At 33.6% G+C, this 23,028-nt stretch overlaps 5 protein-coding genes across 10 annotated transcripts; 2 read left to right on the top strand and 3 right to left on the bottom strand.

Annotated features, from left to right (window-relative positions):
- The first annotated feature begins 3,923 nt into the window (after positions 1–3,923).
- On the top strand, positions 3,924–4,627 carry LOC111477289 (protein GLUTAMINE DUMPER 5-like). The gene has a single exon (XM_023121358.1). The coding sequence runs from the start codon at positions 4,023–4,025 to the stop codon at positions 4,497–4,499; it is 477 nt and encodes a 158-aa protein (XP_022977126.1). The 5' UTR covers positions 3,924–4,022; the 3' UTR covers positions 4,500–4,627.
- A 1,231-nt stretch (positions 4,628–5,858) lies between these two features.
- On the bottom strand, positions 5,859–9,709 carry LOC111477257 (probable protein phosphatase 2C 59). 3 transcript variants are annotated; one of them, XM_023121315.1, is made up of 9 exons: positions 9,600–9,709; positions 9,076–9,319; positions 8,359–8,486; positions 7,649–7,747; positions 7,416–7,574; positions 6,680–6,766; positions 6,508–6,599; positions 6,358–6,432; positions 5,859–6,204 (listed from the first exon to the last, which is right to left on the bottom strand). In XM_023121315.1, exons 2-9 carry the CDS (start codon positions 9,156–9,158, stop codon positions 6,058–6,060), a joined length of 870 nt encoding a protein of 289 aa, XP_022977083.1. In that variant the 5' UTR covers positions 9,159–9,319; positions 9,600–9,709; the 3' UTR covers positions 5,859–6,057. The 3 variants fall into 3 exon arrangements, with proteins under 3 accessions (XP_022977083.1, XP_022977084.1, XP_022977085.1); XM_023121316.1 differs by having other exon boundaries at positions 9,076–9,193; positions 9,600–9,705; XM_023121317.1 differs by lacking the exon at positions 9,600–9,709 and adding an exon at positions 8,682–8,824 and having other exon boundaries at positions 9,076–9,143.
- Positions 9,710–11,603: 1,894 nt separating this feature from the next.
- LOC111477303 lies at positions 11,604–14,844 on the top strand. Of its 3 annotated transcripts, none has more exons than XM_023121387.1 (4): positions 11,604–11,743; positions 11,828–11,956; positions 12,053–12,147; positions 13,228–13,247. In XM_023121387.1, the coding sequence occupies exons 2-3, from the start codon at positions 11,861–11,863 to the stop codon at positions 12,110–12,112; spliced, it is 156 nt and encodes a 51-aa protein (XP_022977155.1). In that variant the 5' UTR covers positions 11,604–11,743; positions 11,828–11,860; the 3' UTR covers positions 12,113–12,147; positions 13,228–13,247. The 3 variants fall into 3 exon arrangements, with proteins under 3 accessions (XP_022977155.1, XP_022977154.1, XP_022977153.1); XM_023121386.1 differs by lacking the exon at positions 13,228–13,247 and adding an exon at positions 14,758–14,844 and having other exon boundaries at positions 11,605–11,743; XM_023121385.1 differs by lacking the exon at positions 13,228–13,247 and having other exon boundaries at positions 11,605–11,743; positions 12,053–12,529.
- LOC111477253 (protein ENHANCED DISEASE RESISTANCE 2-like) lies at positions 14,379–15,775 on the bottom strand. The gene has a single exon (XM_023121308.1). The coding sequence runs from the start codon at positions 15,617–15,619 to the stop codon at positions 14,684–14,686; it is 936 nt and encodes a 311-aa protein (XP_022977076.1). The 5' UTR covers positions 15,620–15,775; the 3' UTR covers positions 14,379–14,683.
- Positions 15,776–16,506: 731 nt separating this feature from the next.
- On the bottom strand, positions 16,507–19,498 carry LOC111477209 (aspartyl protease family protein At5g10770-like). 2 transcript variants are annotated; one of them, XM_023121243.1, is made up of 3 exons: positions 19,263–19,498; positions 17,643–18,074; positions 16,507–17,560 (listed from the first exon to the last, which is right to left on the bottom strand). In XM_023121243.1, exons 1-3 carry the CDS (start codon positions 19,411–19,413, stop codon positions 16,734–16,736), a joined length of 1,410 nt encoding a protein of 469 aa, XP_022977011.1. In that variant the 5' UTR covers positions 19,414–19,498; the 3' UTR covers positions 16,507–16,733. The 2 variants fall into 2 exon arrangements, with proteins under 2 accessions (XP_022977011.1, XP_022977010.1); XM_023121242.1 differs by having other exon boundaries at positions 17,643–18,086; positions 19,263–19,497.
- Between the last annotated feature and the right edge of the window lie 3,530 nt (positions 19,499–23,028).

Genomic DNA, 23,028 nt, shown 5'->3' with positions numbered 1-23,028 from the left:
CTCATTATCATTAAGCTAAAAATTGTACAACAATATTTTTCAATCGGAGATGATTAAATGACGTGGCATGCTATGGTTATGTGATGTGGCATGTTATAGTCATGTACAGAACCGTTGCACTGCTTCCATTGAGCAACCCATAAAATGGAACATTTTAATAACTTTTGTTTGTTTATAATATTTTGTGAGACTCGGTTGAAGAGGGAAACAAATCATTGCTTATAAGGATGTGAAAACCTTTTCCTATACGTGTTTTAAAATGGTGAGACTGATGGCAGTATGTAATTAGCCAAAACAGACAATATTTACTATTGATGAACTTGTGTTGTTATCGATCCAATTCAAGCCTTTTTTTCTCGCATAGATAAATAGGAATTTAGATTGTACAAAAATGGTAGGAACACTAGCAACCTCTGCTAAATAAGAAAGAGACATTCGAGCGTTTGTACCACGCCTATATGACTAGTGCTCGTTGAACCTTCATTTCTCGAGAGGGGCCAAACTATATTTTATGAACAATCCACCAAAGATAATATAAAATGAATTTAGGTGGTTCGATCTCCACGAGCAATTTAAAATTCCTTATCAAGTATTTTTCATTCCCTTTACAAAAATCATATATAGTCTATGTTACCGAATCAATAAAACAACAAATGCATGACCTAACTCGAAATCATATATAATATATGGTTTTTTTCAACATTATATCAACTGTAAGGAAATTAAACGATTTAATTGAAATATTTTCTAATCACGACTTAGAAATTACAAAATATAAAATTAGCGGTCCAAAATATGTTATTTGCATAAAGGTCCGAAAATGGATTTTGATTTGGGGCCCACGAGGGCTGTGTAGACCTCTTCAGAGTGGAGGTAGGGAACCAAAGCATAAACGGATATATTTCTTATGCATCTCTATAAAATAAATTTATTATCCCGTTATAAAATTTAGGTGTCCCAAAATGCACCACGATTATAGATCTCGCTTTTTTGTCCAATTAGATTTGGTTCTATTTTTAATTAAAAAGAAAATTGGCGCTTATGCCCTACTATAATAACCGTAAAACTACAACCCATAACTATATATAATTTTCTATATTAAAAAAACCTTTAAAAAAGTATTATAAAATTTGTTGTGGGTATGTATTGACTTCTTTTAAAAATTAAAAAAAAAAAAAAAAAAAAAAAAGCGTAGAAAAGTCAAAAATAAATATTAAAAGTTTTGAATTACAAAAATCAATTTTAATTTTTATTCATAAACTTCTCCTTAGCAATTTAATTTCAGTAAATAGGACCAATTTTTACATTTGAAAGTTTTTATTGCTATGAAAATATAGGCATTTATATTCGAGTACAATTTTAAAATTAAAATATTCAAAATTTACTGTAATTTGATTGTTTTTTTTATTATTTACTGTGCAAATATGGAGTTATAAAAATAACAGCTTTATTAATGCTGTGTAGAATTAGAATCAGAAAATAATAAACTAAAAAATAAACTTTTAGGAATACCTCTAAACAACTAGGCCATTTCATGTATGTTTTTAAAATGCATTATATTCTCATATTAAAAAATTAATAATAATAATAATAAAATAAAGATCACCGTCTAAACTCGATGAATACTGAAAGGTCGAAGATAATAGCGGGAAACAGGCGTAAATCGCGGTCTTCAATAGGTCCACAAAATGGGCCCACTATGAACTCTCGTGGGCCCATATAGGGCCCACCAACCAGCGTCAAGACAGTGGGCCTACTAAAACCAAGATGCTTGTAGAATATTTTTGTATGAGGGGCCACCACCTGCTTTGTTGACTGCTGCGGCAGGTTTTTCATTTCACATATCGTGATTAAAAATAATAAAAAAATTTAAAATTTGCAACTCTTCTGTATTTAATGTCTCTCCCATTTCATTCCACGTGTCACGTTATTTACTTTTTTTTTTTTTTTTTCTTCTTTTCTTCTTCTTCTTCTTCCTTCAGTCCTTCCAATTCTCATGCTCTTATATGAATATGATCTCAATTCATTCATATACCTCCATCATTTACTCGGGCTCTCATACTCATCAACTTCCATGTTGATTCATCTCCGAACCACATTTTACTGGGAGAGATACTGCTTTGATATCATTTATAATGATAGTATAGCCAGGATTTTAATTATGATTTATAATACAGCTTCGACAGCTAATGGCTTTGACATTTCCCTGTATCTCTTGCGACATAGGGTCAAGGTATCTACTTTTCGCTTCTAAGAGCGAACGAAAACTATCACCACAAACTAACATAAGTTCTTTCAACATGTTTTGTCCTCACTCACATGTCTTTAATGAAGTCACTCAACATAAAATTGCTTAAAACAAAACATGTTTTAACTATAGAGTTCCTACGATTAAGCCACTGGAAAAAAAAAAAATTACACCTAGGATTAACTATTTCATAGTCATCTTATCCTCAGTATTAGTTCATTCATATACATTCCTTTATCCGAATGTCACAGAGTTGGTCTCTAAATATGTAAGGTTTGTTTCTTTGGTTCATAAATATTAAAAATAATCAAATAAGCTTATAAAAAAGTTCATACATCCATTTTATGCAAAATTAAAAGTAAATTTATTAGACATGAAATTCAATTTTGTATTTAATAGGTCGTGAAACTTTTTAAAATTAAAAATACAATGATTTATTAATTAAAAATACAGAAATTCAAAATTCAAAATTTTAATTTAATTATTTTTAATTCATCAGTTGCAATAATTGCAATAATTAGAAAGTCGTGTAAAAGATGATATTGAGTAACTTGTATGCTAAACTATGTTGAAGATAAGCTTTCCTTTACTTTAACCGTTTTTATTTCTCACACTTTTCAAACTAATTGACATTTTAGAAATTTTAAAATCATAGCTGAAATTCAAAAGAACAAACATAGTTTTGAAAGGTCAATTCCATGTCCTTTTTAACTAAAATTTCAGTGTTGATTCAAAAAGGTAAAGAGGCACAACAACGAAATAGACAAAATAGGTAGTTTGTATAAGCTTTGAATTTCTAAAATTAAAAAAAAATATATTTAATTTAGGTATATTTTAATTTTATACTAATTTACATTTGGCGTAAATTAAAGTATATTTCAAAGGTTAATTTTTTTAAACCAGGACCTAGATCTCCTAAAACATTAACAATGAAAAATATACACACTAAACGACTCGTTGAATGAGTCTTCTTGAAACCGGTGGATTAACTCTAGAGGACTCAATGCTTTAACAATCCAATGAATTGGTCAATTCAAAAAGATCACAGAGGCGTTAGATACTAAACCAAATTTTAAATCTCGATGAAAAAAGGTTGAAGAGTGTCGAAAGCGAAAGTAGTTATTAGTCTCAACCTCTTGTGTGGAGAGTAAGACAGGTAAGAACAATAACATCAATACTACGTTTAGTTATTTGGAGTGAAATAAATTCAAACAACTAGGCTAGACCAACAGATGTAAAGCAAATTGGTTTGACTTAATTGCTTCATCACAACTTTAATAACTGCCAGCATTAAAAGTTTTGGAGAGAGGCAAACATGTATATTTTGATTGTAAATTTAAAAAAAATTAATGTATTTTAACTTAGTGTATTTAATAATTTAATTTTGATAGTGAAAAAATATACCCTTTAGGACCCATAAATTATTTAGCATGAGTGCATATAAACTAAAAAGTGGACAAATTCGTGATCTAATAAAAGTTAAAACTCGGGCGAGTAAAAGAGAATATTCCCTTCTTAAACAAACCGACAAACGTGACCCATCAGGAAAAGCTAACGCAGGATAAGAGAAAGAAATGAGGCGAAAAAAAACGCTCCGTTCCTTTGTCCCTATCCAGCTTGCTTTCTTCCTCCTATAAATACTTCATTCATCACGCTCTTTCATCTCACAGACCTAATAATTTCCTTTTCCATTTCCGTTTCTATTGTTTCTTCCGATCAAATCAGAACAGAGATTAAACGAATTCAGTAACAGAGCAAAAGGAAGCTTAAATCAATGGAGAGAATCTCACCGTCGGCACAATACTCTTCGCCGTTGACCAGTCCGAACATTGCAGAGCGATCGCTGTGGCACTCTCCGTTTCCGTATCTCTTCGGCGGCCTTGCGTCGATGATGATCCTGATCACCTTTTCGCTCGTCCTTTTGGCCTGTTCTCACTGGAACCTCTGCCGACGGAACAGAGGCAGCGACGATTTGGAGAACGGGGGAAGTAACGAAGCTAAAATCGACTCGGAGATGCAGTCTGAGAAGGCTAACTACGACGAGAACGTTCTGGTCATAATGGCCGGAAACCAGAAACCGACGTTCTTAGCCAGGCCTGTGTGCGTACGAATTTCCTCCGCCGTGAAAACCGCCGTTGAGGAGAAAAAGACAGCGGAAAATTCGGAGAAATCGACCAAAGTGTATGATCGAGAAGTTTCTTCTGAAGCGACCACAGTCATTCAGGAATCCGGCGAGGAAGAACACGAGTGAGTTTCAAATAAATTGTTTTCCGATCGAGAAATTTTGCCACCAATTTTGTAGAGTTCTAATCGAGCTCTGTTTTTTCTGAAGAAAAAACTGTAAATTACGATGGAAATTATCATCCGATATTCCTCCCAGTTTGATTGAGATTGAAATCACATTTCCGCTTTACCAATTTCGGTAAGAACCGAACGTTTATTAAAGAAAAATATCATCAATCTGATCAATATAAATAAAATCAATTCTAGAAAAATGCTTTTAGAAATTTGATTAAACAAAACATATACAAATGGACAATAATGAGAATAATCGTATTTCTTTTTCATTAATTGTAAGTTAATCAAGGTCACTTCGAATAGTGATTTATTTATTGATTCATTTATTAATGTTATTATTTTAATTGCTGGATGTCGTCCGAGGGAAAACTAGAGAGAGGAGAATAAAGCGTTAAGAAATGAAATGACGCAGACGAGAGAGAAGAGATATATTCTGAGCGAACCGTGTCCATTTTCCCACCTCCAGTTGCTGGGAGCAAAAAGAAAATAGGTTTTTTTTTATAAATATTTTCTTATTGGATTTTCATTTTTTATAATATTATATTTAATAAATAAATAGATGCCCCTAAAAATTTAATAAAAGTTTCGATAATTGACATTCAGTACGCCAAATCAAATGGTTATAAAAATGCTTGAAACTTCTGGTCAACATAATTTAACAATTGGGTCATAGAGATTTGTTTTATTTTACAAAACCCACAATATTTTTTAAATGTGGCTAATATCAAAAATAAGAAAAATATTTAAAAATAAATAAAGAAATTAAGATATTGAATGGGAATTCCTTTTTTTTTTTTTTTTTTTAATATTGTGAGAGGAAAGTTTTTGGTAATCTAAATGAAGTGGAACGAGGTGGAGGTGGGGCCCATGAAGAAGGGGGGCATTGACAAATGGAAATTTGAGCGAGGGCATGACAGCAAATGTCGACATTCTTGGAAGGCAAGAAAAGCTAAAACAGGTAGGTTAGACTTGGGAATTTCATTTGGCGTTGGAAAACGAGCTGTACTGCACCGAACCATCGGTAAAAACTGCGTGCGGCGACGTGAAGCCGCGTTTGCTTTTCAAGGAAACGGCATTTATTAGTGTGGAGAGACAGGAATAATAGAATATTTGGAATATTTGGAATATTCGGAAATTGCCAAATACAGGAAAAAAAGTGAGTTATAGACATTTATACTAATTTGGTAATTATATAAATGATTTTAACACTTTCCAAATTAAAATTTTATGAAATAACTAATAAATAAAAATTAATACTAATTGGATCAAACTCCGTTGACCAGAAGAAAAAAGATGATGCTACTAGGACGGGTTGACGACCACACAAACAATAACACTTTGCATTTCTACAACCACCAGTCTCGAAGCTTAAGAACAAACCGGACAACTTCTCGTTATGTCTATATCCTTTTTATAGTACAATCAACAATGCTATTGGAATTTCCTATGAGTAAAAGCCACCGAACGTTGCGATTCAGGATCGGAGAGCGAAAAAGCTAGGAAAAACAGTCTTACCCTGAGGAACTTCCTTGATTCGCCAAGAAACGGACGACGACACAAGTAATGTTATCGGCACTGCCTCTCTGATATGCTTCTTGTAACAACCTCTTTGCTGCCTCTTCTGGGTCCTGAATTGGTTTAGTCATAGCTACAGCTTCCTGAAGAAAGTATTGAACGTTTGGTAAACTTTATAGTTTAAGATGAACTGGCCATCCAGATCATGAGTTACGGATGTTTATAGAACTCGCAATTTGACATTGAAATTGAGAGTTGTAAACCGATGGTAAATGAAATGAAAGGACTTTGTAAACCTCGTTAGAGACGACGTCCCACAGTCCATCGCTTGCAAGTATAAGAATCTCGAGCGAGCTATCAATCTTTTCCTCCTGTAAGTTAACGGTTTAGACACATGGTTCCTAATAGCGTATTCGTTTTTCGGTTGTCAACAACGTAAAATGCACCTGAATTTCAGGGTCAGCAACAACATATTGCTTTAACAACCTATCCCCAAATGCACGTGAGACAGCAAGAACACCTCCAACTCTCCAAGTTCCTGTTCATGTTACATCCAGTCAGTAAAATGTGATGGCCATCGTTCTTTAAATGTTATGATAGAGGGTATGATAACCTTACCAGCCCACATCACAAATCCTCCTGCATCCTCGATTCGTCGTCGCTCATCAGTTTGGTCAGGCTTATGATCTCGAGAGACAGCAATGGCTATATGAAATAAAAGATATACGGTAAAATAATCGAAAATGAGGGAAAAGAGTCGTGAGCATTTAATCATTCAAGTTCAACAAGTCCTCAACTCGCATGGAGATAATAACTGTCATATGATAATCATGTATGGAAAAGAATCTATCTAGTTCTATATCAGAAATGGCAGAAACTATAAATATATGATATATTATAAGCAAGAAGAATTCTTTTAGAAACACTCCCACGGAGAGAGAAGACCGTGCTTTCCTCCTTCAAAATTTAAAAACGCGTTCATGTTCCGTTCCCCGTATTACTTAGAAAGAACAAGGATAGCCTCTAATTCGCAAGTAAAAGTATTAGTGAAGCAATCAGATCTGGTTTTGCATCTATACTAAAACTGCAATGCAAGAATTCTTTTCTATAGCTAATTATCACCAATGCCAAATTCGTTCCAACGTTTCATAGAATAAAAAATTCGACCACGTTACTTAAAGAGGAAATTCCATGAACCAAACAGGACTACCAAAATATGAATTATAAGAAACATCAAGTCACAAAACATAACGGCAATGATAACTTTACAAACTACGATCAACCAAACTTTAAAAAGAGGAGAGGGTCGGGAAACCCTCCGCCAAACAACACAGAAATGAATGAACGTTCTTACCAGTGCCACCCCGGGAAATAACAGCTCTAGAGTCACCAACATTTGCAACAAGTAAACGGTCACCAACTAGGATGGCAGTGGAAGCAGTTGATCCAGCATCTTTGTTTTGATTATTTTCCAACTTCAGAAATTCCGTGTCTGTGTGGTTGTATGCATCGGCTGCGCAAAAACAGTCATTTGATTAGAGATAACAGAAAATTTTAGTTAGGCTAGCAAATCAAAGAAGATTGTACCTATAGCAGATTTGGTATCTGAAATGAACTTTGGATGCCTGATCAAATTACTAAAAAGATTGTGCTTAACATACTCCGCCGCTCGTGCTCCGCCATGACCTAAACAACAAAAAGGAGATATTTAGTGTTCCTCCTTGAAATTACCAGGTACATCAGCAGCCACAATAGGGAGCAGAGAAAACTGTAACGGCCCAGGCCCACCGCTAGCAGATATTGTCCTCTTTGGACTTTCTCTTTCAAGCTTTCCCTCAAGGTTTTTAAAACACGTCTACTGAGAAGAGGTTTCTACACTCTTATAAAAGGTGCTTCGTTCTCCTCCCCAACCGATGTGAAATATCACAAAAACTCTTGTGCATCGTTCTTGAGCCATCATTAATACCAATGAATAACACTTGTGGACCAGAAACACAAGTCAAAAGAATTTACAGAACCCGGAAAGCGTTGAAAAAGTCATGTGAATCCAAAATACAATGAAAAATCTAATGAATAAAATCCTAAAACTCAGGATCACCTTGTTGTAAGATGAGGAAGAAACAAAAGCAAAATTTATAAATATTCTCGTCCATATATCGGCCACCGAATACTGTACTACCAAAAGTTATCAAAATATAGCTGCGTATCACCAGAAACACAATTCTTTGGCAGTAACCATTGTAGCTGCAATGCAAATTAGATATAAACATTGATGTCGAAGAGGAAACTCCACATACCGTCGAAAACACCAAATAGACCAACTATTTCTCCTTCCACACCGTCGATTCGTGTCTCGTAAAAATCTTCCATCGAAGATCTCTTTCCTGGAGAGCTAGCATATCCATAGCTGAACTTTCCATTCTGACTGATATTGAGTAAAAATATATTTTCAGTATTGAGTATCTTCGGTCACGAATGAAAATTAATCAGAAAGAGGAAACGATAAAACTCTTCAATAAGTAGAGAAGCTAAAGCACGATCCAAGAACGTCGACAATCAAAATCGAATATCAGCACAATCAACTTCCCTACTAACAATAAAACCATAAGAAAACTTCAACCTCCACAGCCCTGAAATTGAGATTTAATCCTTCAAATGGAGCCAGAGGTACTGCAAGTCAACGTCATCATTGCCAGTCAATCGCAAAATTGAATTGATGAATGGACTATGCATGAGTTTCAGAGAAGGCGATCGTCAAGGAATCTAAAATTAAAGGCAATTTACAAGGATAAACAACGAAATATTACAAAACCAATCGATTGAGGATACCTCTAACAATCGCTTACACAATTAAGGAATAATATTACTCAGAAATCACGACCAAACTTTAATATGATTCTGTTCTTTTGACATCGAAATTAAAAAGAAACCGTAAATTCACAGAAGAATATATTAATCAATCGAAACGGCTTTGGATCCACCAGATAGATTTACGAACAAAAAACTACGAATACCTAAGTCCCCCGCCGCTAACAGGTGCCTCCTCAGCAGCATGAATCTGGCTCGAGCAAGACAAGACTGAATCCAGATAGCCCATGTTGTCTAGGCTCTGAACATAGCCAGCTCCAATCCCTTCGATCAAAATGGAACAAAGAAAAAATAAAACTAACAAACAAGTTCTAGAAGCTATGGTTACAGAAGTGGAAGGAACAAGGCGTTCCTCGAATGCCCGCGGAACCGCCGAAATCAAACCGGAACCTGAAATTATATCCACAACCACAACCACAACCCTCCAGTTTCAGATTTCACAATAAACAGAAATAATCCTGAAAAATTATGCAATAACACGGATCTTATATCTTTCGAGAACACGGACGCCATGTGAAACCCAAAAGTTTCGGCCAAAACATCAGACAGCGATGATGATAATTGGACCAATAATTACAACCATATAGCAAATCATTCAACAACATAAACCAACAAACACGAAGACCAAGTTAGAAAGTCTTAGAGAGAGAAGTTTCTAGAGAAAGAATACCTGGTGGAAGAAGAAGAAGAAGAAGAAGCGTTTAAGGGAGACAACGAAACAGGGGAGGATTTTGTTGCACTTTTTGGGATGTTGGTTTGTTGGATCAGCTAAGAGGAAAATCTAAATTTAAAAAAATTGTTATATAGTTTTTCGGAAAAGAAACTTGAAGATTGGGGATAAATAAGAGGAGATATTTTAAATTTTGGTATTATTTTACTAAAAACGAGAGAAAAAATAGTAATAATGAAATAAAATAAAGACTTTTTATTTTATTTTAAATATTCATAAAACTTTTAAATATTTTTAACCATGTCTTTAAATTCTTAATAAAATTTAAAAAATGTTTAAAAGTTAAATACTTTATTTAAAAAATAAAATACTTTAAAATTATTTTTTAAAAGTTTTATTAACTTTCTTAAAATTTTTTAATAACTTCCAAAATACTTTAATCTCTTACCATTAATAATATCACATCTCAAAAATACTAATAAATTTTTAAAATAATATTAAAATGGAGGTAATCTACGATGGGTCTATGAAAGGTTTTTATCTATTTATTTAACACTTTTTTCAGTTTTTTACAAAGGTTAAGAGTATTTTTAAATATAGGGTTTAGGTTTTTTTTTTATTACTTTTAAGTGTATTTTTTAAATACAACCTATTTTTATTCCAAACAAATGTTTTTTTAAAACATCGGTGGAATTCTGAAAAATTAAAAAATAATTTTAAATAATTTATATAATTTAAAGAATTTTTATTAATTTAGCGGAAGAAAAAAAAAAAGTTATTTGGCGTACCGGAAAAGGGGTAAAGCCGGGGTTAATAGTCTCGAAGAATTAGGCGTCGCCGCAGGAAGAGGTGAGCTTACGGTAGGACTGAGTCAATGCGACCGTGAGAAATTTTGAAGAGCAGTTGGAATAGGCATGCCCGTTCTTTCTCGGGCCCATAACACATACGTGGCGCACGTACAAAAAAGGTACACCACTCTTTTTGTGAGCCTTAGCTACATGGTATATTTTCCTTTCTTTTACATCCGTGCGGCCATATATGTATATATACACACGAGTTTTTTTTATTTGTTTGAGATTTGTAATTATCTGGTTAAAAAAAATAATTTTAAAATTGCGTAAATTTTCTTTAAAAAGTTATCTAATAGATTAATTAAGTTTTATGTGTTCACTTTTTTATAAACAAAAAACAGAAAATAAAAAATTAATGCCTTATTAGATATAATGAAATGTTATAGATTAAATATATATAAATTTAAAATTATCCAATAAATCTATATAAGAAATCTTTAAAATATGCATATTTAAAAAATAATAAAATTTACCATGTTTTTTATTTTATAAAATAATTAATTAAATTTAAAAGGTGTGTATATTTACTTCTTAAAAATTTAAAAATGTTTAATATCCTTTGAATTTTTAAACTTGTCTCTAATAAAATTTTAAATTAAAAAATATTAAATAGGTTAGGAACTTTTAATTTATCGATCTATATTTAACATAAAATTTTAAATATGTCAATAATTTATTAAACATAAAAATACAAATTAAGACATTTTTATTGAACATAAAATAAATTATGAAAATCGAAAATTAAAAATTAGCCAGAATTGAGAAACTAAATTTAAGGTCATTAAAATCTGATTAATTATAAGATAATTAAGTCAAAGAGATAACTAGGTGAAATTAGTAATCAAATTAATTAACCATTTGACCTTTAATTAATTGTGATTAGATTGCTTAATTGAATTGCAAGTGATTACTTGGAAGCAAGTATGAAACAATAGGAACAGCATTAGCATGCTGGCACCTCAAGTACACGTCACCATAGCACGTCACCATAGCTTTAATTTCTTCCTAAATCTCTAAGTTGAATATTTTCGTTATTAATTATATATTTGTCAAAATGGATATTTAAATTTAGTTAATTGCACTTAGAATAAATTAATGTTGGCGGTAAATGGGTCATGGGGACTGTGAAATCGGGCCGAATTCTCGTTTTGATTGGGCCATGCGAGAGCGTCCTAATCCATGATTTCTATGGAGCTTCTTCGGCGGTGGAGTCTCGTGTAAGACATGTGGCGCTTGAGCGGTCGGATCGGACTCCATTAACGACGATCCATTACCTTGCTTCTTCTTCACCTGGTCAGTTCATCATTGCTCAAGCTTCATTTCTCACTAGCTTTACTTTCTAGTTCGACCTAACAAATCAAAGTGTTTGCAAGCCAGGGGTATCGTAGTCGCGATTGATTTCTATCTGAAATGGCGAACCAGCAACAGGTTGATTCAAGGCCGTGGATTCTCGATGTCGTGCCTTTTATCGTTGCTATTCTAATTGCCGCACATGTTCTCGCTCTGGTACTTCAATTTCAACTCCAGCCTTCGCGTTTTCATTCTATCACACAGCCGCTTCAAGTGTGAAATTCATCATTTGATCTCGAAGTTTTGTCTCAGGTCTACTGGATTTACAGATTAGCGACAGAAAACAGGCCTCAAAGGCGGAAAGCACATTAAAGAACAGTTTGATTTACTTAGCGGAAGACAAGAAGGTTAGTAGAACCCTAATTTCTTGATTGTTTACGAAGCTCATAGCTGCAATGCTAACAGAAAAACGTGTTTGGTGCCATTTCTATTACTGGTTACTGTACCTAACAGTTGAGAATGATACACAGCAGATCTTTTCTTCAATGTCGGTCGAAATAGGTTGCCTCCTCTGTTTCTTTGATCTAATCGATCGGTCTAGTTATAGCTGTTTCTGTAACTTTCCGCCATGCTTCGTAGAGATGCACTAAACGTTAATTTCCAATAGCCAATGCTATACAGTAAACTAATAGTGAATAGTGTACATCAGTAGGAGCAATATTAGAAACTCATAACCGTCAATATAGATTGCTGTATTCAATGAATGGTTATACTTAACTATTCAATGTCGAGGGTGTTATAAAATCGAAGCTGGATTGTAATGAACAAAGCATATTGACGCACTTTTTACGTTCTCACTTGCACATGTACATTCTTATTCAAACCCAAGATGCACAAGGTTGGCACAAAGCTTTTAGATCTCATTTATCAAAAGTTTTATGATATGTGATGTTTGTTTGGAACTCCCAACCTCTACTATAGTATGATAATTTCCACTTTAAGCATAAGTTCTTATTGTCTTGTTTTTTATTTTTCCAAAATGCCTCGTATCAATAGATATAGTATTCCATACTTATAAACTCATGATCTTCCCCTTAATTAGCCAATGTAGGGACTACTTTTTTCAATAATTTTCAACAATCCTCTCCTCGAACAAAGTACACCATAGAGACTCCTCTTGAGGCCTCATTCTTTGGAGCTCTCGAACAGCCTCTCCTTAATTAAGGCTCGACTCCTTCTCCAGAGCCCTCGAACAAAATACACTATTTGTTCGACACTTGAGTCACTTTTGACTACACTTTCGAGGCTTACAATTTCTGTGTTCAACACCTGAGGATTCTATTGGCATGACTAAGTTAAGTGCATGACTTCTGATACCATGTTAGGAACCACGACGTCCACAATGGTATGATATTGTCCACTTTGAACATAAGTTCTCGTGGTTTTACTTTTAGTTTTCCCAAAAGGCTTCATACCAATGGAGATAGCCAATGTGTGACTACTCCCCTCAATAATCCGAACTATGATAATCCTAACACAGTTAGAATATGTTTCTTTGTAAATAAACGAATACCGGTTCCTATTTCTCTATCACTTTTTTGTTCGATATATTTATATCAGTATGTTGAACTATAGTGTCTGCTGTAGACTTTATAGTATGTCAGTAGCAGTATTCATATAGGATTTAGAGACACACAGAAGAAGTAAAGTACTGCAAATAATTCAATTGAAGCTCGCTTGGAAACAACGATTAAGAGCTCTATCTTTTGGGGGTGGTAAGAAAATGAACACTAATCTACTTGTTATGCCTCTCATAATCCATACTAGTTTCCTTTCAGTAGTGTATCAACGGTGGCTTCTTTTGCATTTCTTTATTTTAAATGTCTTATGATCATTTCTTAATTTCCACAATCATCTGACTCGTAAGATTGGCTTAGCTAGTCGTCGAGTCATATCTCAGGAAGAAGTTTGTACCTTATTGTTATGCTGGCCAGTTCGATTTTAAATATTAGGGGCTGTGTGGGTATGAATGCTAGCAGAGGAGTCCCACGTGAGCTAATTAAGGGATTGATCGTGGATTTATAAGTGAGGAATACATTTCATTGATATGAGGATTTTTTTTAGGAAACCAACAAAACCACGAGAGTTTCTACCCTTGTTAAAAATTTAGAAAATTTTAAACCTAGTGAACCGATTATTTTATTTGGTTTTTTAGTATATTGAATGTATATTTAATTAGTTACCAATCTAAACTTCGGACTTTTAAAATTACAAATTTAATCTTAACTTTGGTTTTTAAAATTACAAATTTAATCCAACCTTAATTTTTATTTTAAGAACTTACTGACTCAGTAGACACATAATTGGAAATTATCCAACTTTGGTTTTTATTTTAAAAACATACCGACTCAATAGACACATAATTGAAAGTTTAAATTTCTATTAGACATAAAATTTTAAATTGTATCTAATCGCGAGCAGATCATGATCGAATTAACTAAGCTAGCACCAATAACTTTTAAGAGATAGGACGGAGAAACTTGGAAGAGCACAACGAAGAGATGGATCAATTGTCGAAGATATCTTGAAAATATGGTTGAAAGGAATAAGAAGAAATACTTCAAAATATGAGAATTATGAAAGGGATGTTAAATTGAAACCAGAAAAAAAAAATAGAAGAAGAAGATAAAACAATGGCTAAAGTTCTGTTACAATAATTAACTTTAAACGGGAATTTGTAGCTTAGATTGAGACTCCACTTAATCTCTCTCTCTCAATATGTATGTAATGCTAACAAAAACCATTTCCATCGAAATCTAATAGCGAGCAATGAATTTGCCACTAAAAAACTCAATATTAAATTTTTGTTAATTTTAAAAAAAAAAAAGAAAAAGGAAAAACTTCGAAACTTCGAGAATCCGATGTTTTGTTTTGTTGCAGAATTCATGCTTTTATTACGTTTGCAGAATCTTCAATCCGAAGAATTTCATTTATTGTATCACAAATTTTTTCTTCAGAATCGTCGTTGCTCGACTTCAGCAGTTGATCCACCTTACCGTTCTCTAACGGACGCGGCGGTCCAGTAACCGATTCTACCACCGCCGCCGCTTCCATCTCGATCTGAGAAACCCTAACGGCGCCGATTAATCTCTCCGGCAACTCATCCTCCGTAACTGCCTCGACCAGAAATCCCATGTCGATCGTTACGGAATTCACGTAAAGCAATGTCAATCGCAGAATCGCGCATGCCAACGCCGAGCTCCCGATATCGACATCGATCTCAAAGTAATTCGTACCTTTGTGATAACTGCACGCTAACGCCTTTCCGAGCAAACAGGCGCTGTAATTTCCGACGGTTTTCTTCACAATCCACGGTCCATTTACGATCCGGTTCACGATCTTGAACCGCTCGTTTCTGAAGGCATCGTCCTCGTGGATGAACCGGTGGAGAAGCGAACCAGTCGGGATCGGATCTTCGGTGGCGAAATAGAACACGGCGCTGTATTGGTCAATATTGCTGGGGATTTGAAGATTCACGGCGAAAATGAAGCTCTTCAGCGATTTTCCTTCCGCTTGTGCTCGAAGGAGAGATAAAGACAAGCGATTGTCTTCACGCGCCAAAACGTTTTCCAGTTTGGAAGTTGATTTCAGCCAGTCCATGCCGGCAGGAAAAAGCAAATAATCGCCGGCAGGCGATTTTTGCCGTTTCGTGAAGTAGTTTTTGGAGCGGATGGAGAAAAGATCGCCGGGAGGCGAAGCCCAGCCGTTGGTTCCAGTCTGCAGGTCGACGTGGCGTAAGGATCCACCGTTGATGGACTCGGAGATCCAATCTTCGGCGTCGGGGGATTTTCTCTGATGGTTCTGAGGAATGGTAATCATTCTGTTTCAATAGAAATCGCTGCAATGGAGTTTGTTATGAGGGGGAAAAGCAAAAGGGAAAGAAAGGAAGCATTGGCTTCAAGCAAAATACGGGATTCTGCCTTCCTTTCTTTCTTTTTTTTTTTTTTCTTTTTTTCTTTTTTAAATATCCTTTGCCTTTTAAGTTTAAAGTATTATTTAAATTTTTTAAAATTTATAAATTTGGAATAAAATATAAAATTTATGATTATTTTTTTATTAATGGAGTGAGAAAAATATTCTACCTCTAAAATAGCAAAAGTCCAATAAAAAGCTTAAATAATTTTTTAGGTTTATATTTTTCAAAAACATTGTTGTAAATATAACTAAGTAGATAACGTTATTTAGTCAACATAGAGATTAATGATTATTTATTATAAAAAGAAAATAAGATATTGATAGTTAACTTGCATATTAATTAATTGAGATAACTACATTAATCCCCTGTTTTCTTTAGGCTGCCTATCTTGTAGCATTGGATTTGGGCCTCACTTTATCACTAAAAGCTTGAATGTGTTTTTTCTTCTTCTTCTTTTAATTCAGAATATATAGTCCAAACCCATCGCCTCTTATATATTGCCGTTGGCTTCACAATTTTAAAACGTGTTTATTGGAGAGAGGTTTTTATGCCTTTACAAAGATTGTTCCGTTTCCTTTTTACAACCGACATGAGATCTCACAATATAACTTTTTTGGAAGGCTAACGTTCTTACTGACTCATTGACCAATGTTTGGTGCTGATACCATTTGTAATAACTCAAGTCAATCGCACGATTTTAAAACCGGTCGAGCTAAATATCAATTTCAGTTGACCGTTTTTATCATTTTTTTATTACAATAAAAAGAAAAAAAAAAGGAAATACTACAAATGGGAAAGGTTACAAATTGCAATTACAACAATATATGAAACAACAAACAAAAGGCCTTTAAACCCTAAACATTTGCAAACTTCTTTTAAGCCCCTTTTTTTTTTTTTTTTTCTTTTAAATTTGTTTTCACACAATTCATGAGTGATCCAATTTTCATTGCTTTTCAAACCCTTATTTTGAACAATTTTTCTTTCTTTTTCCCAATCATTATCCCCACAGCAAACTGTCTAACAACCATTATAACCAAACCCAATCTTCCCTCCACCGACATCGTAAACTACCTGCATAGTTTTCTGCTGCACGTTCCCAATAATGGCGACGGAGCTCGGATCCAGATTTCCGGCGAATGCTAAACAGACCTGAGTCGTCGATGCTCCGTACAAGATTCCGGTGCCGTCCAGTTCGAGTACCGTTCCTCCTTTGAAAAGAAAATCCACTTTCGGGATCTCTACAGAGGTGTATTTGCTCAGATCGTAACACGTGTCCAGAATCGAAAGCTCCGGCGCCTTTGGATACTTCGTCATTCCTTTCTGAAACGCCGATTTCAAGGCGCTGTACGCATCTGGCGGCAGCCGCGTAATCACCGTGCCGGAATCGATGATCGCGCCGGAAGTCGAGAAGACCGACGCCGAGATCGGGATCTGAATTCCTCCGACCTTCATACCGACGATGTCGACGCCATAGAAATTCGCGACGCCGTGTGCTTTTGTGATCGGCGTGTATTTCAGAGCACCGCCGCCACCGCCACTGCCGCCGAAGGCTAGGTAGCCGGTGGAGCTTGAGGTTTTAGGGAGGCAGTAGGAGAAGATCTGACCGTACTTTTGGGCCGTCTGTTTGACGATGGAGATTTTGTCCTGGCCAAGGCCGATGAGACCGGCGGCGCTGCCAAAGAGTCCACGGTTGTTTTGGCCGCAACCGAAGAGGAAATTGCTGATAACATCGGTGGGCGTCAAGGTTAAGGTTTCTTTGGCGAAATATCCGACGGAGAAAGATTGATCGCCGTATTGTATTCCGTAAATGCAGGATTTCGCAGCGGAGCAACCAGGTTGGTTCCCTGCATATTTACACAACACGAAATTCAACATTAAATTCTGTTTCTGAAATTTAATATAAATGTGTAATTAAATTGAAATTACCGGTGCCCGATTCAAGCTGAGAGCAGATAGGCGAAGAACAAGTGATGTTGGAATAAGTGGTGGATTGGGAAGGGGCGAAAACAGGGTCCTTCTGGCTGTAGCAATATCTGGCGCACGGCGCGCACTGAGTCCACGTCAGATCGCTGCCAGTGTCAAATATAAGCGACAAGTACTTCTTCGGCGTCCCCAGAGCCACGTTCACTATGTAATTCCCGGACCCGATGGTGGCGCCGGACTTCGCCGGGATTTTCGTGGCCTTCGACGGCCGTAAACGATCAATGGATTTGAAGTCCCCTGAGAATTTCGAGTGGATGAAATCCACTCGAGCCTGATCTTGAACGAATAATTCGGCGGCCGTCGGTGCTTTCGAATTTCCGTCGCCGCATGGCCCGTGCCGGTGAATCACCTCCAGTGATGACTGCGTTCTCCCACCTGAAATTTGGGCTGCCACAGGCCCACAAAAACGCCCGTAAATAACATCTTCTTGTTTTAAAAAATAAATAATGAAGAAAAATGTAAAATATGGTTTTACGGTTTTGGGCTTCCAATGGGCTGTTCATTAATGGGCCTCTTGAAGGCCCACATGGAGTAGTTGATAGTTTCGCAATTATAGCGGCGGCTTCAGCTGGCGCTTTAATTACATTTTACATCACAGCCGTATGGGGTTGCGGAATATTTGTACTCACTGACGGTGTACTTATTTGTCTTTTCCTACTTTTGACTCTCTACGTAAGAATTAATTTCCCAATTCTAATTAATTATAAATTAAATAATTTTTATTTTATTAAATAATGATTCTATCCCCATCATTCATTGACTTCGTTTCAAAACGATGACGTCTAACGCAAGCTCATCTAGTAGCAGTATTCATTTCAATTTTTAATTATTTATTTCCGTGATTTAAGAACATTAAAAATATTTAGCAAGATTTAAAGAAAGATTTTCTCCTTAATTAAAAAAATATACATTCTTTTTTCGAATTACATTACAATTATTGGCAGGTAAGTAGAAATTTAAAAACATAAAAAAAAAAAAAATAATAAAGCAATTCCCTTATGAAAATAGAAACTAAATTCTATAATTAATCATTTATTTTGTTGTCGTATTTTTATTAACATGTTAATAATTCGATCGGTCACTTCTTTATCACAAATTTGGACCCTTTTCTTGAATTTTTTTATTAAAATAAATAAATAATTTCCCCTTTTACTTTTAAGCCACAAACCAACAACCCCACCCATACAATTTTCTTCAATTTCAACAGAGAAAAGGCTGAGAGGCAGACAGACAGACCCAATTGGTCTTTTTTTTTTTTTTTTTGTGAAATTATTAAAATTTGGAATCTTTTAATTTTCCCCGTATCTATAATTAAAAAGGTGAATAAGAAAAATCGGCCAACAATAAAACAAGACATTTAAGGTTGAAAGAAACAGCCCTCCCTATGTTTAGGACACGTAATGATATAGTTGACAGCGAAATTAATGTTGGTTCGTGCTTATATAAAATTTAATTTCACCGAAATAAAATTTTCTAATCCAATTAAGAAAAAATATATATCTTAATTTAATTAGTAACGCCGGAAAATTCTAGCGAAAGGAGATTAGAGAAACAGAGAGAGACCTTGAACGGAGCGGCGGTTGCAGGCAGCGGACGGCAGAAGGTCGGCGAGTTCGACGGTGAGGCGGTGGGCGTCCGGCGAGACTTTCCCGGCGGAAGAGTGAAAGAAAAAGAAACAAAAAGCAAAGAGAAGCATTGAAGAAAGAGGCGCCATGGATGAGGATTGAGAGCTTCGAGAGCTCTCTACTGAGAAATTGAGATTCTTTTATTTGTTGATATGGCGGAAGTGGAAGGACGCTTAAGCCCTTTTTATATCAAGACGATAAGCACCACTCCACAGTACAATTGTGGATTTTCAAATGGATTTACGTCACACGTTTATTGCTCAACTCTGTCCTCCCCTGTACCTTATCGTGGACTTCCGCTTAAAGATAACCAATAGCCGACGAACACGTGGAATGAAGAGGGTATTATAGTCATTTCACTCATTCAAAGCAATGAAAAGGAGTGATTAGCCCATGCAACCACCAAAATTATGTGCCCTCCATCAACTTAATTACATTTTCATTAACTAATCTGACCTTTCTTTTGGGCACTCTTTAATTCATAAAAATTTGACACCGCCTATATCTCATCTATATTCTATTGTAAAATTCTTTAAACATTTAATATTATATTTTTCATTTTTAAACCTACGATCAAAATTAATTTCATGTCATTTATTTTTTTTGTTATATTGTTATTATTATTATTATTTATTTGTTAAACTTTTAATTGATATATAATTGAGAGAAAAGTAAGGCTTATAAATAATAATAATAATAATTAATAAGTTAGTGTTGGAAGGTGGTGATATTAATTTGACATTATTGAGAGTTTAGAATTTATTGGATCTAAAATCAAAGGAGATATTATTTTGTTTGCTCAATTGAGGGACGATTCACGCTTTCCACAGAAAAATTAAATCGTCCTTTAATCAAAACTTTTGTAAAAGATAAATAAAAAAATATAATTAAATAATTTGGGTCTTAATTTTGGGATTACACTCCAAGTGTTGTGGCCAGCTAATTTGAACGGTTGAATAAAATTTTGTTGGAATGGGAGGTGGGACCCACCACTCCCACTTGACCAAATTATACCAAGGAAAGTAGTCATATTCGTTGATTACGGAAGCCGTAAATACAAACGCTGTTTTTTCCTTAAAAAAATAATAACAAATAAATTAGTATTTAATTTTAATGTTTGTTTAGTATTTAAAAACTTCTCATTATTTTATTTGTACGCTTTTTTTAATTTAGTCATGAAGGTCCCGATTTAAACATCTTACCTAGAAAATAGAATAAGACATCTTTAGTCTCTTAATTTTTTTTTTATATTAATGTTATTAATCTTATCTTTCTTATTATTTTTGACTCGATATAATTGTGCATATGAAAAAAAATCATTTATTAAATCGATTCATCGACCCGCTAACTCATTTATGTGAGAAAATATGTTCAAAAAATGGTTAAACTCTCCCGTGTTGTTTATGATACCTAGAAAAAATTGTTTGACAATAAAATATTATCACAATTTCATATAAATAAAATATTTTTAATCTGATTTAATTTTTGTCGACTAAATTTTTTATTAAGTCATATTATTCTAATTAAAAAATAATTTAATTTTCATTCATGTACTTTGATAATAAATTTTAATAATTACAACCCATGGATAAAAAATCTATAATAAATATATTATAGAATTTATAATTTTAAAAAATAAATAAGTTAAAAGAGTTATAACAATAATGAGCTTAAATAGTTGATTTTTTTTTAAAGTATATTTTAAAGAATAGCAATGAAAATAAATAAATAACTAAAAAGAATGAAAGAAAATCGAGAAATTAAATTATTAGAGAAATAAAAAATAACCGTTACAAAACTGCTAAGGAGTGAAGGTATATTAAGACAATGTTTATGTTCTAGACTCGATTACTCGAAAGATGGAATAGAAACAATTCTTCCGTTCTTGAGTTTGATCTTCTTATATTTATTGTATCGATTTTATTTATTTTACAAAAATTTAATTGATAGTGAATTGCGTATTAGATTTTCTTTTAAAATAAATAAATAAACAAACATATGAGATTTTTCAGATAAATTTACATAATAAGACAAAAAAAAAATGATAAGTACTTAGTCATGTTTTTAAGTAAAAAGAGGAAAAAGACCAATGATTATTAGTTTGTTATAATTTATGAAAAATAATTTTAAAACTTTTTAAAGTGTAGTGAATATTTTATCTAAATACCTTAAATTATTTAGAATTAAAACTTTAATTATATGCAACTAAAATGATTATCAATCCAAATGAAAAGCTAAGATAGCGACTCGATTTAGATGACCGAAATTAAAGATTTTTAATGAAATAAAATAATATTGATTTGTTTATTTTGTTGCCTTCTAATATAAAAATAACAATACAAAACCAAAAGTGAAATCGATCCTTTCCCAACTTAACATGTGTAGTCCATTTCTAATAATCAAAATTATTTATTTATTTATTTATTTATTTCGCTCTCTACCTTTAATTCTATTAGTGTATATTTTACATTAGATTTCCTTAAAACTTTTTAGAAAAAAATATATAGTATCTACTCGATAGAGACAACGCTCCATTAAAATACCATACACACTTGTCATACATACATACGTACATATGTATATATATATAATATAATATAATATAATTGTTAATTAATCAATATGTTACCCACATAATTAAAATTTAAAAAAGACAATAATTTTTACTTAATTGATCGTTTTAAACTCTTCCTTTTGTAAACACATGGACACGTGTTAAAGAGAATTACAAATAATATCCAACATTTTAGAAAATATTGAACAAAAAGATGGTAAGAAATGGATATCGCATCATTCTCAATTCAATTCTTTTACTGAATATTTTTAATTTAATTAAAACCCGTTGAGGATTATTGAGAGTGAGTCCCAACATTGTGAAGAATACTATCTTCATTGATATGAGACATTTTAGAGAAACAAAATACTTAGAGAAAATATGATATTCGGTGGAAAAAGTATTAGAAAGTGGAAATCCAATTATATTTCCATGTTAAGGTTCATAAATGTTGTGAGAAACAAAACAATGTCCCAATCAAGAGTGCGTAGAAGAGAAGCTGAAAAGGACCCAAAATGCAGATGCTTATTCCCGATAAGTATCAACTCAGTGGTTCTATGGGCCCTCCCCATCTCCCAAAAGTAAATAAATAACTAAATCTATTTTCAGTAATTCTTCATAATTTTTTAAAATTATTTTTAATTAATTCCACTGTAGACGGATCATTTCTCTTCAAAACCCGACCAATTTATTAATAAATTTCAATTTTTAATTTTAACCCAAAAAAGGACCTAATTGAGAATTTTAAATTTAAAAAAAAAAAAAAGATTAATGGGTTTTAGTGGGTCAATTCTGCACTTTGAAGTGGCCAGTGAAAGGAAACACACAAACGTGAGAGGTTGGCTTAATTCCACCCATTCATTTCTCCACAATTAATGGGTTTCGTTTTCTTTAATCAAGAAATATAATTATTTATTTATTTATTTATTGGAAATTGTTCCTTTCCTTTTCGTGTCTCTGATGTGAATGAAAATCTCATGACTTTTTGAAAAACCCAACTAATTGCGTATAGTTGTTTCCACATCAAACTCGATTCGACATATGGACGCACCATGCTTTTGTTTCCTCTTCAAATTCTACACTACGGATAATTATACAAATTTAAAATATAATATCTTATTAGACAAAAAAAAAAAAAAAAAAAAAAAAA

The sequence above is a fragment of the Cucurbita maxima genome, unplaced genomic scaffold (genome assembly GCF_002738345.1).
Source record: "Cucurbita maxima cultivar Rimu unplaced genomic scaffold, Cmax_1.0 Cma_Scf00003, whole genome shotgun sequence".
Classification (NCBI taxonomy): Eukaryota; Viridiplantae; Streptophyta; class Magnoliopsida; order Cucurbitales; family Cucurbitaceae; genus Cucurbita; species Cucurbita maxima.
This window is presented reverse-complemented; position numbering and strand designations above follow the sequence as displayed.

What these genes read in the sequence shown, in the direction of transcription:
- LOC111477289 (XM_023121358.1), top strand. Translation starts at nt 4,023, where the DNA reads ATGGAGAGAATCTCACCGTCGGCACAATACTCTTCGCCGTTGACCAGT.
- LOC111477209 (XM_023121242.1), bottom strand. Translation starts at nt 19,413, where the DNA reads ATGGCGCCTCTTTCTTCAATGCTTCTCTTTGCTTTTTGTTTCTTTTTC. An exon ending in CAACCGCCGCTCCGTTCAAG is followed by an intron (nt 18,087 to 19,262) that starts GTCTCTCTCTGT and finishes GGCCTGTGGCAG; the next exon opens with CCCAAATTTCAGGTGGGAGA. An exon ending in TCAGCTTGAATCGGGCACCG is followed by an intron (nt 17,561 to 17,642) that starts GTAATTTCAATT and finishes GTAAATATGCAG; the next exon opens with GGAACCAACCTGGTTGCTCC.
- LOC111477257 (XM_023121315.1), bottom strand. Translation starts at nt 9,158, where the DNA reads ATGGGCTATCTGGATTCAGTCTTGTCTTGCTCGAGCCAGATTCATGCT. An exon ending in GTTAGCGGCGGGGGACTTAG is followed by an intron (nt 8,487 to 9,075) that starts GTATTCGTAGTT and finishes ACTCAATATCAG; the next exon opens with TCAGAATGGAAAGTTCAGCT. An exon ending in AGATACCAAATCTGCTATAG is followed by an intron (nt 7,575 to 7,648) that starts GTACAATCTTCT and finishes GTTTTTGCGCAG; the next exon opens with CCGATGCATACAACCACACA.
- LOC111477253 (XM_023121308.1), bottom strand. Translation starts at nt 15,619, where the DNA reads ATGATTACCATTCCTCAGAACCATCAGAGAAAATCCCCCGACGCCGAA.
- LOC111477303 (XM_023121386.1), top strand. Translation starts at nt 11,861, where the DNA reads ATGGCGAACCAGCAACAGGTTGATTCAAGGCCGTGGATTCTCGATGTC. An exon ending in CCGCACATGTTCTCGCTCTG is followed by an intron (nt 11,957 to 12,052) that starts GTACTTCAATTT and finishes GTTTTGTCTCAG; the next exon opens with GTCTACTGGATTTACAGATT.